At 34.0% G+C, this 15,109-nt stretch overlaps 2 protein-coding genes across 2 annotated transcripts; both read left to right on the top strand.

Moving 5' to 3' along the window:
- Window positions 1-1,356: 1,356 nt before the first annotated feature.
- Window positions 1,357-11,358, top strand: LOC107839900 (ubiquitin-like domain-containing CTD phosphatase). The gene is made up of 6 exons (XM_016683558.2): window positions 1,357-1,841; window positions 8,174-8,318; window positions 10,153-10,267; window positions 10,347-10,410; window positions 10,525-10,690; window positions 10,912-11,358. The coding sequence occupies exons 1-6, from the start codon at window positions 1,567-1,569 to the stop codon at window positions 11,158-11,160; spliced, it is 1,014 nt and encodes a 337-aa protein (XP_016539044.1). The 5' UTR covers window positions 1,357-1,566; the 3' UTR covers window positions 11,161-11,358.
- A 1,068-nt stretch (window positions 11,359-12,426) lies between these two features.
- On the top strand, window positions 12,427-15,109 carry LOC107839901 (COBRA-like protein 6; the record flags this gene model as incomplete). Its single annotated transcript, XM_047403029.1, is given in 5 exon segments — window positions 12,427-12,764; window positions 12,891-12,967; window positions 13,924-14,371; window positions 14,467-14,623; window positions 14,943-15,109. Coding segments are annotated over 5 exon segments (904 nt in total), but the record flags the coding sequence as incomplete, so codon positions are not given.

Genomic DNA, 15,109 nt, shown 5'->3' with positions numbered 1-15,109 from the left:
AGGCGTAAACTACTAAAGAAGTATACCTAGTAGAAAATAAAAAAAATAAAAATTTTCATATTCATCTAGAATAGTATGGAACATCAATATATGGATACGTGTACAATTTAAGTTTGTTTAGATTTATTTATATTGTTATTTTTTTTATTAAAAAAATCAAAAACTAAAAACTAAATATTTTTTATCCAATCAAAATATTTTGAGCACGAATTTCTACGAACATGCGTACAAAACTTTGAAACCAACCAACTATAAGTAAAGAGGCGTATCATGTGTACAAAACTTTAAAATCAATCGACTGTAAGTAAATAGGCTAAATTACTAGAGAAGTGTACCTAGTAGAAAAAAATAAAATAAAAATTTTCATATTCAACTAAAATAGTTTGAAACACCAATCTATATGAACACGTGTATAATTTAAACTTATTTAGATTTATTTTTATTGTTATTTTTTAATTAAAAATTAAAAACTAAAGACTAAATTTTTTTTATTCAATTAGAATATTTGGAAACGAATCTCTACGGATATTTGTACAAAACTTTGAAATCAACCAGCTGTAAGTAAAGAAACGTAACATGTGTATAAAACTTTGAAATCAACTGACTGTAAGTAAAAAAGCTAAAGTACTAGAGAAGTGGATCTAGTAAAATTTTTTTTCTTTTTATATTTAACTAGAATAGTTTGAACCACTAATCATATGAACACGTGTACAATTTAAGCTTATTTAAATTTATTTGTGTTGTTATTATTTTTAATAAAAAATCAAAACTAAAAAACTAATTTTTTTTATCCAATTAAAATATTTTGGATACAAATCTCTACGGATATTTGTATAAAACTTTGAAACCAACCAGCTGTAAGTAAAGAGATATAACGTATGCACAAAACTTTGAAATCAACTGACTCTAAATTAAAAGGTTAAACTACTGGAGAAGTGTATCTAGTAGAAAAAAAATAATCTTTTTTAATATTCAACTAGAATAGTCTGGAACATCAATCGTATGAACACATGTATAATTTAAGCTTATTTAGATTTATTTGTATTGTTATTTTTTCTATTAAAAAAATTAAAAATTTAAAACTAAAATTTTTTATTCAATCAGAACATTTTGAATACGAATCTCTACGAATAGGTGTACAAAATTTTGAAATCAACCAACTGCGAATCTCTACGGATATGTGTACAAAACTTTGAAATTAACCAGCTATAAGTAAAGAGGCGTAACATATGTACAAAACTTTGAAATCAACCGATTGTAAATAAAATGGGTAAATTACTATAAAGTGTACCTAATAAAAATAAAATAAAATAAAAATTTTCATATTTAACTAAAATAGTCTGGAACATCAATCATACGGACACGTGTACAATATAAATTTATTTGTATTTTTACTTTTTCTATTAAAAAATTTAAAACTAAAAAAAATTTATATATCCAATCATAACATATTGAACACGAATCAGTATAGACATGTGTTGAGACACTATGAAATGAATAGGCTATAAGTAGAGGGGCTTGAAGTAGTGAAGAAGTGTACCTAGTAGAATCCAAAAAAAAAAAGAAATGGCTTCGGAATCATCGTCGGCGGTGTCGGCGGTGTCTCCGGTGACGGCGGAGGAGTTAACTCTGACGGTGAAATGGAGCGGCAAAGAGCACACCGTCAGAGTCTGCTGCGATGACACCGTCGGCGAGTTGAAACGGCGTATATGTGAAGTTACAAATGTTTTGCCCAAGCGGCAGAAACTTTTATATCCAAAAGTTGGTTCAAAACTCGCTGATGATTCTCTTCTTCTCTCGCAGATTCCGCTCAAAGCCTCTCTCAAAATGACGATGATCGGGTGAGCTTTTTTACTCCTTTTTTCTCTCCATAAATTCGGGTTAAAATGTAGTGAATTGGATGTGGAGTTGTTGATTCATTTGGGATTGAGAGTTGTTTGATTGATTGTTCTTTGTATATGTTGAAAGTTTTTTTATTTTTTTGGGTATGAATTTTCTCGGTTTCAATTTGTTTGTATGATTTTGATTTTGACTTAACAGGAAGTTTAAGGAAGTGAAAGTACTTTTCAATCTTGTGGTTTTAAACTAAACCTAGGTAGAATGTACCCAAAAAAAAATGCCAAAAATGTCACATGGAAGGTTAAAATTAAAGAGTTGTCAAAAAAAAATCTGTCACATGAAAGTTAGATTTAAAGAGTTGCAGAAAAAAAGAGACATTCCACATGGAAAGTTAAATTTAAAGAGTTGTAAGAAAGTAAAAAGCCATTCTTTTTGGAACGGACTAAAAAGGAAAGTCGGTGAAAGAAATTGAAACGGATGAAGTACTATTTTACGACTGATGGTATCCTTGGGCAACCTACACTGATCCATCAGTTTGCCTACTACCTCTAACCACCACAGGTTTGGGTATGGTTAGGCAGATGAAGAAAAATCATGCAGATTTTGCCTTTGCTGGGATTTGAAAGTGAGTTTTTAATCTCATTTTCAACAGAAAAGAATGTGCAGAGACATATATGCTGATTACCAAATTGTGTAATTTTAAGTATGAGTAGATAACTTATAAGCATGTCCTCATTTACCTGCTAACTGAATTGGTGAAAGTTTGCTTTTGTTGTTACATTCGTAGCCAAGATAGTAATGTAGTATGAATAAACCAATGGTACATGGAAAAAAAAGTCTGGATATGAAATAAAATAAAGTAAAGTAAGATTTCAACAATCAAAATGATTCTTAACTACTTCTACATTTTTGGTGGAGTATGGAGTAAGTGAAAGACCTCCTCTTTCCTTGTTTTTTTTATTTTTATACCGAGCAAATTGCATGATTTAACTTGGTTCTCCTTCCACAGAATGTACCTAGCTTTTTGTATTATCTAAATGAATCAATATAGCGTATGAATATGTGATGCCATGTCGTACCGTTATTTTTAAGTCTATGCTGCATTAGGGCATTTGATATTAGAAAAGATAAATTTTTAGCTGTTATTGGCGAGTACTGAATGACAACGTAGGTGTCCCATGCGTATAGCAAGAGTTCCATGGTCAAAAGGATATTAACAGTTGTGTTTATCACAACATCCAAGCTAAGAGTCTTATGAGACCTATTTAAGGTAAAAAAGATAAAACCAAAAGAAAACATTCACGTTAATGATCCAAAAACCAATTTGAAAAATTTGCTAGACCCAAGAAAACCCTTCAGCGGAGCTGTACAGTTGCAGATATTACAGGAAACCAAAATAGACTGTTAATTTTCTTCTGTTAGTGTTCATTTAGTTTAAGTGTTCTATAAATGTTATATTCACAGGTTAGTTTGCCGGCCTCATACCATGTTTGATTGATTACGATAAGCTGTTGATATTCTCAACATGGAAGGTGAATTATTTAATCTCGTGCATGTTTGTTATAAGCTGTTAGGCTATAGGGAACGAGAACGTTTTCTGTTGTTGTTTATCTGATTTCTTTTAATTGGGTGAGAAGAATATCACTTTAGGCTCTTAGATGCAGTTCTATTTAGGTATTAGAGGCAAAGTCTCTCCATAAAGGAATGCCTTTTTCAATGCAGGATTTTAAGAGGTAGATTTTTCTTTCAAGCCTTCTTTTATATGCTCATCTTGTTACAAAAGATTATGTGCAATCAAAGCGTTCTTTATTATGCGATTTGGTATCTTACAAAAGATTATGTGCAATCAAAGCGTTCTTTATTATGCGATTTGGTATGAGAGAGCGCTTTTGCTTATTATTCTGATGGAAGTTCAGCCTAACTTTCCTTTCTGGTCAATTTATGATAAGTAGAATCATGGGTACTATATAATAATCAAATTGCTGATCATTTGAGGTAACATCTGGTAGCACCAAGTCTTACCTTTTTTTAACCATAAGGCTCCACTTGGTAGTACAGTTAAGTAATACATGGATTGCTAGATGGAGAGAATAATTATATAGATATTGTAATAGTAAAGAACACAGGTCGTGCTCTACGAAAACGGAATTTCAATTTTCTGTTCAATTCAAACTTCTAGACCCAGGATGGAAAGGGAGTAAGGTAATTCATCACGATATGAAAGTATAAAGTATAAAGTAGCAAGAATGCCCAATATGAGACTTTCATATTGTGCTTGATATCCAGGCTATTTGCATGGATTGGAACCAAACTTGAACTTATTGCCATTAACGCCCTAGGTCTTAAGATATCAAATAACTTATCTATTAAAAAGTTATTATAAAATGTGGTAAAAATCACTCTTAAATATGATCGGTATATAATAATATGTGAAAATAAGCACAAAATATGTATTTAAATCAGATATATCAATAAAAGAAATCTAAAGAAAATAAACATTTAATTTGCATGTGTTATATAAGTGGGTTAAATTATCTTCCTATATCAGCCAAGGTTATTATCTTTTGCGATGTACCAAGAGACAACTTTGTCATTATGTCATAGATATCGTCGGATTCTAACCTATTTGTTGTCAATATCGCCACCAGATGGAAGGTTATTATCTTTTGCGATGTACCAAGAGACAACTTTGTCATTATGTCATAGATATGGTCGGATTCTAACCTATTTATTGTCAATATCACCACCAGATGGTATTGGATAATACAACCAAATGGCCAATTTGTAATATGGCTTGTGACGCGGGGTTCAATTGGCATATCAAAATTTCTTGTGAACCAAAGTGGTGACGCAAGTCCAAGGAAAATCAAAATTTCTCTTGTTATGAATCTAATTTGCGGGGACTCTTTACTTTTGATGCCACAACTGTGTCAGATTCTCCAAAAATACACCACTTTTGAAGAATCTGACCGTTGACATTTTTGAAGAGTCTGTGCAGCATAGGTTTGAATTAATGTGAATGGAATCACATTCATGACCTATATATGTTATCTTGTATAAGCTGATTTATGTTAAATCTCTTACTTACTCTTTAAAGTGCATTCACCCTGTGACCCGAGGCGGAGCTAGGATTTCAACGAAGGGGTTCCATATTCAAAGAAACTTAGGATTTCAACTAAGGGGTTTCCATATTCAAAGAAAACTTAGTCGAAGGAGGGTTCAACACCTACTATAACCACATAAAAAATAATTTTAATCATGTATAAATAATATATTTTTCCGTCGAAGGGGTTTCGGCCGAACCCCCGAACAAAAGGCTGGCTCCGCCCCTGCCTGTGACTTGGTGACATTGTGCCATTTTTGTCCACTCGGTTGCTTTTTGGTATTTTCTCGAGAATATGTTTGATGTTATGTTCTTGGTGATGCTGGAAACATGACAATTACATTCTTCATTTTTTCTTCAATTTATAGTTACATCTCTTTTTCTTTTCTCTCTCTCTCCTCTTCCCTCCATATGTAGGGTTAAGTGTGTGGGTATATCATATGTGCTTTGTTGCTTGAGTTTGCAACATTTGAATTAGGAAAAGACAAGTTCATTATGGATAAAGTAATACATTTATAAGACCGGCTATGTTATACTCAATATTTAGGACAGTGCATAAAAAACGACAAGGTCCTGCTTCACACTTTAAGAAAGTGCTCGCTTCATTAAAGTTGAAGCGCAGTTTAAAAGAAAAAGACAAATAAATAGAGACAATATATAAGGAAAAGTTCTTATTAAAAACAAAATACGGTTCCCCTTGAGTTGTCTTGTCACGAAATGGACATACAACTGTTGCTCTATTGGTCTCACTAACCTTTTCCCCCATATTTCCATGTCAGGTCAGGCATTACTAATAGCGATTGAAATTTAAGAAAAATAATCAGCATTATAATTTAGTTACTACTAAACAAAATTTCAACAACACTCTAGTCACTATTAAGAAACAAAAAAATTCAACAATATATATTCATATTGCGGTTAAGGAAAAAAAATACTCAGCTACATATAGTAGGCGTTTGGTCATGAAAACCAAAATATTCACTTTATTTGGATTTTTGGAGTTGGAGTGGAGTTGTGTTTAGCCATACTTTTTTGTAAAGACTTTTAGAATTAAGTGTACTTGAATGATTTCTTTCCATCTGTTTTAGCCCCGGTGGATAGAGTTACTTGTTACATGTTGCTGGTGGGAGATGACAGGTATCCCGTGGAATTAGTCGAGGTGCACGCAAGCTGGAACGGACACCACGGTTTTAAAAAACAAAAGCTAAAAGATGAAAAAGTGAAAACAAGTATTGGTTTGTTTTCACTTTTTCAAATACAACTCCAAGTTGTATTTGAAATTTTTTTGGCCAAACAACTTTTGAATAAAGTGAATAATTTTTCTGGAAAAAGTGAAAATTTCTTATGGACAAACGGGGCTATAATTTAATCATTGTTAGGAAAATGATCAGCAATATATAACTTAATCATTGTTAAGAAAAACTCAGCAATATATAATTTGAAAATCAAAGCTAAACAGGGCCGAGGAAAACAAAGTAAAAAAAGTAAGAAAAAGCCTAGGCTAGTTGCATCACTACACCGGAAAGAAGAAAGAAAGGAGAAAGATTCTTGAAGGAAGAGTACGCTAAAACTCTAGCTATTCTGATTTGGTAAGTTGTCTTTTTTTATTCTTTAAAATTGATCACGTATTTAATTTTAAAAAATAAAAGATCTTGTTTTTCTTGCTAAGCCACTTTTGGTTGCATCGTGCGTCAAGCTGAGAAGTGGACTTTTCTTATCAAATGCCTCGCTTCAGCCAGCTTTTCAGCACTGAACCCTCGCTTCACTAAGCGGTGAAGCCCTCGTTTTCCTGAACACTATTATATGGCAGTAAATGTTGGATTGCTAAAGTCCTGTATATCCACAAGGTGCATGTAGCACACACTGATAATAACATGGATGCACAGTCAAAGCAGATCAATAAGATTAGGAATGACCACATTTTCCAACAGGTTCAAGCAGAAGACACTGAGGATAAAATGCAAGAAGGTCGCTTGAGATGGTTTGGACATGTTCCGCGTTGGCCTATAGATGCTCCAGCCCGTAGGTGTGAAACTATGGTAAGTGAAGTTGTTAGGGGATGGGGTAAACCTAAAATTACATGGAAAAGTGGTCTCATAACCCTCCTAATGCTTGGGTCAATAAAGATTTAGCTAAAGATAGGGCACAATGGCAAATGAGGATTCTTATAGCCGACTCCAACTTGCTTGGGTAGTGTTTAGGAAAGCGAGAGCGGTGAAGCGGAGAAAAGCGAGGGTTCAATGCTTCAGCTAGCTAGAGCGAGGGAGGTGAAAAGAAGCGGTTGCTTCTAGGCTTGAAGTGCGATTCAACTAGAAGTGGCGAAGCGAGTAAGGTGAGCGCTTTTATTTTTTTAATTAATAAATTATCAATTTTAAAGAATAAAAAGAGATAGGACTTACCTGGTCCTTCAAAATTAGAACAGCTAGGGTTTCAACGTACTCTTCCTTTAAGTACTTTTCCCCTTTTCTTCTTTCTGGTTTAGTGGTGTTGTTAGCCCAAGGTTTTCTTCCCTTTTTCACTTTGTTTTTCTCTACCCTGTTTAACTTTGATTTTTCAAATTATATGTCGTTGAATTTTTTTCTTAGCATTGATTAAACTATATGTTGCTGATTTTTTTTTCCCCAACAATGATTAAATTATATGTTGTTGAATTTTTTTCCTTAGTCGTGATTAAAATGTATGTTGTTGAATTGTTTTGTTTCTTAACAATGACTAAGATATTGCTGAATTTTTGTTTAATAGTGATTAAAGTATAATGCTGATTATTTTTCTTAAATCTTAATTTTGATTAAGAATGTCTTGACCCGACATGAAAATATGTGGAAAAAAGTTAGTGAGACCAATAGAATAGGAGTTTTATGTCTGTTTTGTGACTAGACAACTCAAGGGAAACCGTCTTTTAGTTTTTAATATGAACTTTACTTATACATATTATCTCTATTTATTTTGGTCTTTTTTCTTTTAAATTGTGCTTCGCTTAAAACGTGAAGCAAGGGCTTGTTGCTTTTATCCGCTTCGCGCTTCCCTAAACTCTATGTTTGGAATAAGGCGTAGTTGTTGTTGTTGTACTTTATCCACAAGGCTTCTATGAACTCCTGTTAAGGTCTTATTGTTACGATATCGTGCAATTTAACCTGTCAAAGCAAAAACTGCTAAGTATCGAACTTTACTTAGGTTTAATGAGTAACTGATCAAATTTTTAGGGTTAATGTGTATTATTTTGATCTGCAGGACAATTGAAGAAGATATATTTGTGGATCAAGTGGAGTCTCCGGATATCATTGATGATTTTGAGCTTGAGCTAGAGGAAACTGTTGATATTAAGGATAAAGAAATCAACCAACAGAAGTTGAGAAGGCGCATTGAGCAGCACAAGGTTCTTTCCCCTTAACACCTTTATATTCCTATAATGAAAATGGGACATACGTGAAACTTGTTGACTTTATAAGCCGATACCCTTCATACTATATTTGCTTTTACTTGTATCCATCATTGGAAAAACTAATTGAACACATTTATGGAGACGGTCATTCTTCCATATGGTTAGAGAGAATGATGGTCATTTTGAATTGGAGGAATTCTTTTCTACAATTATGCAAGAAGAATAGCATTTATAAATTTATTTCAAGAAATAACATTTATAATTTTTTTTAATAGGGAATTATATTGCATTAGTTGTAATTCAGAATCTTTTAATATTTCATTTCTGCAAAAGAGATAACTGAGTGTTTGAGGCATAGGAGTAACAGCCTAGAGATATCTAGTTTGAATCTTACTATACTCTCTGTTTGAGTGGTTCTGCTTTAGTGGGTAGGATTACCTGGCACTCGTGATTATGGGCTGGCTACTGGTGGACTAATGAGGTGTCCGCCAGGTAGCCCAAATACCACCATCATATTAGAAAATTATGTTTGGTTCATGGTGTTGGGTTTACATTCTTGTCATGAGATCCTCTTGGCAAAATGCTTCATTAATATACGTCGTTATAAAAGATAATTATGATCATAAAAGTTTACATATGAAATCATTACTTTTAGACAAATAATAGTATGTTATTTTGGTTGTGGTGGCCCGTTCGTAATGTGGTTGTTGAGGAGGGAGCAGGGTATGGATTGAGGGCCAAATGGGTATACTGCCTCGCAGTTGCATTAAGCCCCAAGATATGGAGTTTAATGTTGTGCAGCTGGCGTGTCTCAACCGAATGGCTATATGACATTAGGGCCATTATGACCTTCTATTGAGAATAAATCAACATGATGGGGTGCGGGATGCGAAATGTGAGGGTAAGCATATCTGGTTGCCTGGAGGTTTGTAAGGGGGATGGAAGGAGATAGAGAGAGACTTTATATCCACATACAAAACCTCTAAAAGAATTAGATTACATGGTTGTGGCTGTTCTTTCTTTATTAAATGGGATATTACTTTAATTTGATTGGGTTTAGAATTAGAGGTGAGAAAATTAGCCCATGAAATCATATCCCACCCAAGTTTGGGGTGATTATTTTGTTCTTTTATCAAAATATCTCCAAAAAAGACATTTTCTTGTTTGATATTTTATATATTAGCCATAATAAAGAAAAACAATAATTTTATTAGATACTAAAAAATTATAAAAGAACAAATGAAGCAATTAAAACTTACTAAGAATTAGGCGGGTTGGATTTTGACCCGCATTTCAGCCCATCCCCAAGTAACTTCTCGGCAGGTCCATCCATCTACTAACTCGGTCCATCTTGATCCGCCCAATTCAGGCTAGCCTGCCAATTTGCCACCTTTAGTTTTGAATTGAAGTAAGATACTCAAGTTGGTAATAGTTTTTACTAAAAGTAAAAAACTGGAATATATCCTTTTGTGATGCTTTAGTGTGTTCGAACCTGTGATTTCAATTGACGCTATCATTGATGGTCTTGAAGGGTATATATGTTTAAGCATCTTGTATCATGATCATTCACGATAACATGCATTTTGATACCAGAAGCATATAACTACTATTCATTATCAGTGTATAAATTCTTAACTATTTTCCTATGTAGCTAAGTTCCTTTGTGGTAAGATGTGGCTGTTGGTGCTGTATGTTCAACTATAACCAAGTATAGTTTTTTTGTTGTATCCAGTATATTGTCTCAATAATGAACAGTTGATATTGCGTGGGTTAAATCATATGATTTAGGACTTGCCTTTTTATAATGATCATGTGGGTGATTATTCAGATTGTTCTCCGTAATCCTTGCCGTCAAGGTAAAAAGCTGCTTGTTCTGGATATTGATTATACTTTGTTTGATCACCGGTCAACTGCAGAGAACCCACTCGAACTCATGAGGCCTTGTAAGTGTTTTACCTGTCAATATTGTCCAGTTATCCTTGGCTCTTTTAACATTTAGTTTTGTCAATTACTTGCATGCAGATCTTCATGAGTTTCTCTCTGCTGCTTATACAGCATATGACATCATGATATGGTCGGCTACCAGGTGAGAATTTGCTTTTAGGATCATTGATAACTCTGATGTCTTCTAAAATCAAAATATGTATCGGGAAAGAGCTTTGATCTATATGCATTGCCTTATTCATTTTCTTTTTTGCAGCATGAGGTGGGTTGAGTTAAAAATGGGACAACTTGGTGTACTCAATCATCCGAACTTCAAAATTACAGCTCTGCTGGACCATATGGCCATGATAACTGTACAATCTGATCATCATGGAGTGTTTGATTGCAAGCCGTTAGGCCTAATTTGGGCTCAATTTCCAGAGGTTTGACATTTTTTATTTGGTTGCTTCTTTCTTCAACGGATTTATGGCTCAGACAGAGATGATTAAATACTATGTTGGAATCACTGTCTGAAGCTCGATATTCTGAATAAATTTCTACAAGATAGTAATTTGATTGTAAATGGACTGGTAACATAAATAAAACATATTTTGTCAGATATTCATATTTGGCATACTAGCATTTAATCTCGATTGTTTTGCAGTTTTACAGTCCCCAAAACACTATAATGTTTGATGACTTGCGAAGGAACTTTGCGATGAACCCACAAAGTGGGTTGGTTATAAAGCCATTCAGGAAGGCACATGCGAATCGGAGCACTGATGAGGAGCTCATGAAGCTTACTCAATATTTGTATGCAATTTCAGATATTGATGACTTGACCCTTCTCGATCATCGAGACTGGGAGTTCTTCGATTTGAAAAGTTTCAAGAGAAGACGCAGAAATGCCTAAGCGCCGTGTGCACTCTCCCGAAGTCGATGGAATAACTGCTTTGTGTTTAGACAATACAAAGAGAAATGTATCAATTCTGTTCCAGTACTAGATGTATGCTTCAAATTATTAGGTAGAAGGAACTGTGTTTTTACTTAAGTCTATCTTGTATTTGGATGAACATGTTTTTCGTGTTAAGTTAAGTTACTTATTCGGCTAGTCATGGTTGTTAACTTTCTGTGTAATTCAATGCTTAAATCCAGACTTGTTTTTGTTTTTCTCGATGCACTTTATCTTTCATATCCCCGCTAAGGGAACTTTGAAAAATGGGTAAATAGCATTTTTAGTCCGTCAGTTATTGCTAAATATTAGTTCAAGTTCCTTCTGATATTTAACTAGGCAAACTTAACCTCCAATTAATTGAAATGTGCACTTTTGATTCCTTTGGTTGTGATGTACACAGATTTAACATAATTAAAAATTGTCATCACTTTATTACTCATGTGCTTTTTTAAACTTGTATGTTACTCTATATTAAATGATAATATAGTTTTAAAAAGAGTACAACTGTAACATACTTCTTACCTAAGGAGGTTAAAGCACAAATTTCAGTTAATTGGAATCAAAACTAAAATTTATCAATGACTGAGGGACAGAACTGTGATCGTCCCTAAAAGTAATATACGCGTACTATAAAGTTGTAGGTTTACTTTTGCATACCATTTAAATTTTAAATAAATGAACAACTAAAATAGCTCTATGAGCACTAATTTGATTATGGTGTCAAATGTATAATTCTGGAAATTTTGCAATGTTACAGACTGGCCCTTGCAATTAAGTCTCTTGTTTGATTTTAGTCACTTAGACAACTGTCTTTTCTATTTTAACCCAAAAGGTTTACTCGCATCTGAGATTATGCATCCCTTCCAGCTGGAAAATGTGAATCCATAAAGGAAGAAATAACAAAACAAGTTAATATTGGTGTTGTTACTCCTTTTGGATTGTTCAAATTCCAAACGTAAGGACCACTTTCTTATATGTCCCATAGTATGAATAATATGATAAATTGGTTTAGGTGGTATGAAATGGAAAGCATAATTAGCATTTAGCAGTACTAGTTTTCATTTTTGCATATTGGAGTATAATTCTTGCATAACTGGATCGTAAACTAGTTATTAATTATTTGTCACATAGTATGAATATGACAAATGGTACAAAAAATGGAAAGCATAATTAGGAGTAGATTACTAGTTAATACAAATTGGAGATTCATTCGTAACACAACATTCAAACGTCTACCTAGTAATACGCATTCTTAGTACTAAGTCATAGTTTTATACTCTCTTAATTATTTTTGGTAAAATAAAAAATGTCCTCCTTAATTCATTGACATCTTATTTATTACCAAATCCAGTGTATTCAGTAATAATGTTCCTCTCTTTCTTTCTTTGATCCTCATTTTTCTCCATTTTCATTTTCTTGCACTACTCTAACAAAAAGCTCAAGTTTTATGACATAATATTTCACCACTAAAATTTGTCTTTTTTTATTTTTTTCAAATCAAAGATCAATGTCACTTGGTGTAGTTTTGGTGTTGGCTCTTCTACTTCTCATTTTTCCAGTTTGTGAGTAATGAAAGTCCTTTTTTTTTTTTCTTATTTTATTGTATTTGATATTGTGTTAAGGATTTGTGATGTGTTAGCAATATTACACATGGAATTTTGTGATGGTTATTATGAGTTGTAATGCAGATGGCTATGATCCACTGGACCCGACGGGGAATATTACTATCAAATGGGACGTCATACAAAGTGACCCTGATCATAAAGTAAGTTTTTTCCTTACAATTAAAATACAAATAATACTATAGTGAGTGTTAGTCTGTTATGTGTCATGAAGAAGGGCCATTATCCATCGAGTTTCGAACCATGCCTCAGTTGGTAATCAGGAATTTCTTGATTATCAGAAAGAAAAATGTGTCGTCTGTGACGTTAGATTTGTAGTGCAAGAAATTAAATATGTGTAGTGCATGAAAATGGGAGGAATGACATTGTGATGAGCAGCTGTGTTTTTATCATGATTTCTGATTTTATCTTTTTTTTTTTACTGTTAGTGTTAGTTGATATATTTCACTACCTGTCGTTTCAGTATGTTATTATCTTGCTGTTGTTTCTATTTGTAGCTATTGTCTCTTTTTCACTGTTTGTTCGGCCGAGGGTATTTCTGAGACAATCTCTCTATGTTTCATAGATAAGGTTAAGGTATGCATAGACTCTATGCTCCCCAGACCCTTTTGTAGGAACACACTGGGTCTAATTTGTTATTGTTGTTTAGTTGCTGATATGTAATACTTAATAAGAAATCAAAACTTTTTGGCAAGTCAACCTATGATGGGGTTTTGTGTGGTTTTGCGACAGATCCAGTTCTAATTATGGGTGTTTTTTGGTTGATGAATGAGGGATTCTTAGATGATCGAATAATTTATGAAAAAAAATAACTTAGATGTACAAATAGTTAGTTATAAGCACATATGACGTCCTGAAGGCAGGGTGGAGCCAGTGTGTTCATTCGTTGAAAAATTACACTAAGTTATTCTTTATGTATATATAATACATGTTGAATGTCGTCTATACAATAATTTCCCAAATTCATGGAAGTTATTCATGGAACTGAACCTGAGTTTGCAGTTTATCTTCTGTTTTATGTATCATACCTCATTCAAGGGGAAGTAGAGACGAATAAGCAGACGTTCTTTCTAAGTTTGAACTCTTTTGTCTATCCCAGATTAGAGTCTCAATCTTCAACTATCAACTTTTTCGCCACGTAGAGCAACCTGGTTGGAAGTTAAGATGGAGCTGGCATGGTAAGGAAGTAATATGGGATATGCGGGGTGCTGAAACTACAGAGCAAGGCGATTGTTCTGCAGTTAGAGGAAGCCCCCATTGTTGTGAGAAGGAGCCTGTGATTGTTGACCTCCTTCCCGGAGTTCCGTATAATATGCAAACTGCAAATTGCTGCAAGGGTGGAGTGCTGACATCCATGACTCAGGACCCCGGAAAATATGGTGCTTCTTTTGAGATGGGCATTGGGAGTGCTTCCGATGATGGATCCGGTCCTCGTATACCTGAAAACTTCACACTTGGGATTCCTGGATATACATGTGGTCAGCCCTTTCCAGTCCCTCCAAGCAAGTTCAGTGTTGATAAAGGACGTCGAAAGACTCAAGCAGTTGGTAAGTAAACTAAGCATCGATCATTCTTCCGTTACCATACTGTAACTTTAATTCATTGATCTTTCAACTTTTAAATCTGTTTGTGATGATTGCAGCTACGTGGGACGTGATTTGTACCTACTCCCAGTATAGAGCATCATCTTCTCCAACATGTTGTGTTTCCTTGTCTGCTTTCTACAGCAAAACAATTGTACCATGCTCCATATGCAGTTGTGGTTGTCAGGGACAGCTTGCTGCAAATCAATGTGTGAAGTAAATATTTTCTCTTTTAACCTCAGCGTTCGTACATTATTTTGCACACTGATCTTCTTTTCCTTCAAACAAACCAAATGATTCGCGTAGGCAATACTATGTTGCAATTCTAGTTCTAGGCAGAGCAGAGGTAATATATAATATGTTAGCACTTAGGCCGTTTCCTAGAATCCGAAACTCATAAGGTTCAAGTCCTGGCTCGGTCTGTGGACTTCTAGTTTCCACCAAAAATATGTGCCAAAGTAACAAGTCATACTCCACATAACTGTTATATCGTGTTCATCTAATATGTCTTTTCTTCTTGTGGGTGGAACTACAGGCGTGGTGAGGTGCCACCAGTTTTACAACTAGACAATAACGAACCACCAAAGCCAGTACTGGAGTGTACACAACACATGTGCCCAATTCAGGTGCATTGGCATGTAAAGCAGAGTTACACACAATATTGGAGGGTGAAGATGACAATTAGAAACTTCAACTATGTCA

Source organism: Capsicum annuum, unplaced genomic scaffold (genome assembly GCF_002878395.1).
Source record: "Capsicum annuum cultivar UCD-10X-F1 unplaced genomic scaffold, UCD10Xv1.1 ctg3236, whole genome shotgun sequence".
In the NCBI taxonomy this organism is placed as follows: domain Eukaryota; kingdom Viridiplantae; phylum Streptophyta; class Magnoliopsida; order Solanales; family Solanaceae; genus Capsicum; species Capsicum annuum.
This window is presented reverse-complemented; position numbering and strand designations above follow the sequence as displayed.

Bases quoted from the DNA above. Each gene is read 5' to 3' on its own strand.
- LOC107839900 (XM_016683558.2), top strand. From the start codon at position 1,567: ATGGCTTCGGAATCATCGTCGGCGGTGTCGGCGGTGTCTCCGGTGACG. The intron at 8,319-10,152 runs GTTCTTTCCCCT...GTGATTATTCAG, and splicing joins GGCGCATTGAGCAGCACAAG to ATTGTTCTCCGTAATCCTTG. The intron at 10,411-10,524 runs GTGAGAATTTGC...TCTTTTTTGCAG, and splicing joins ATGATATGGTCGGCTACCAG to CATGAGGTGGGTTGAGTTAA.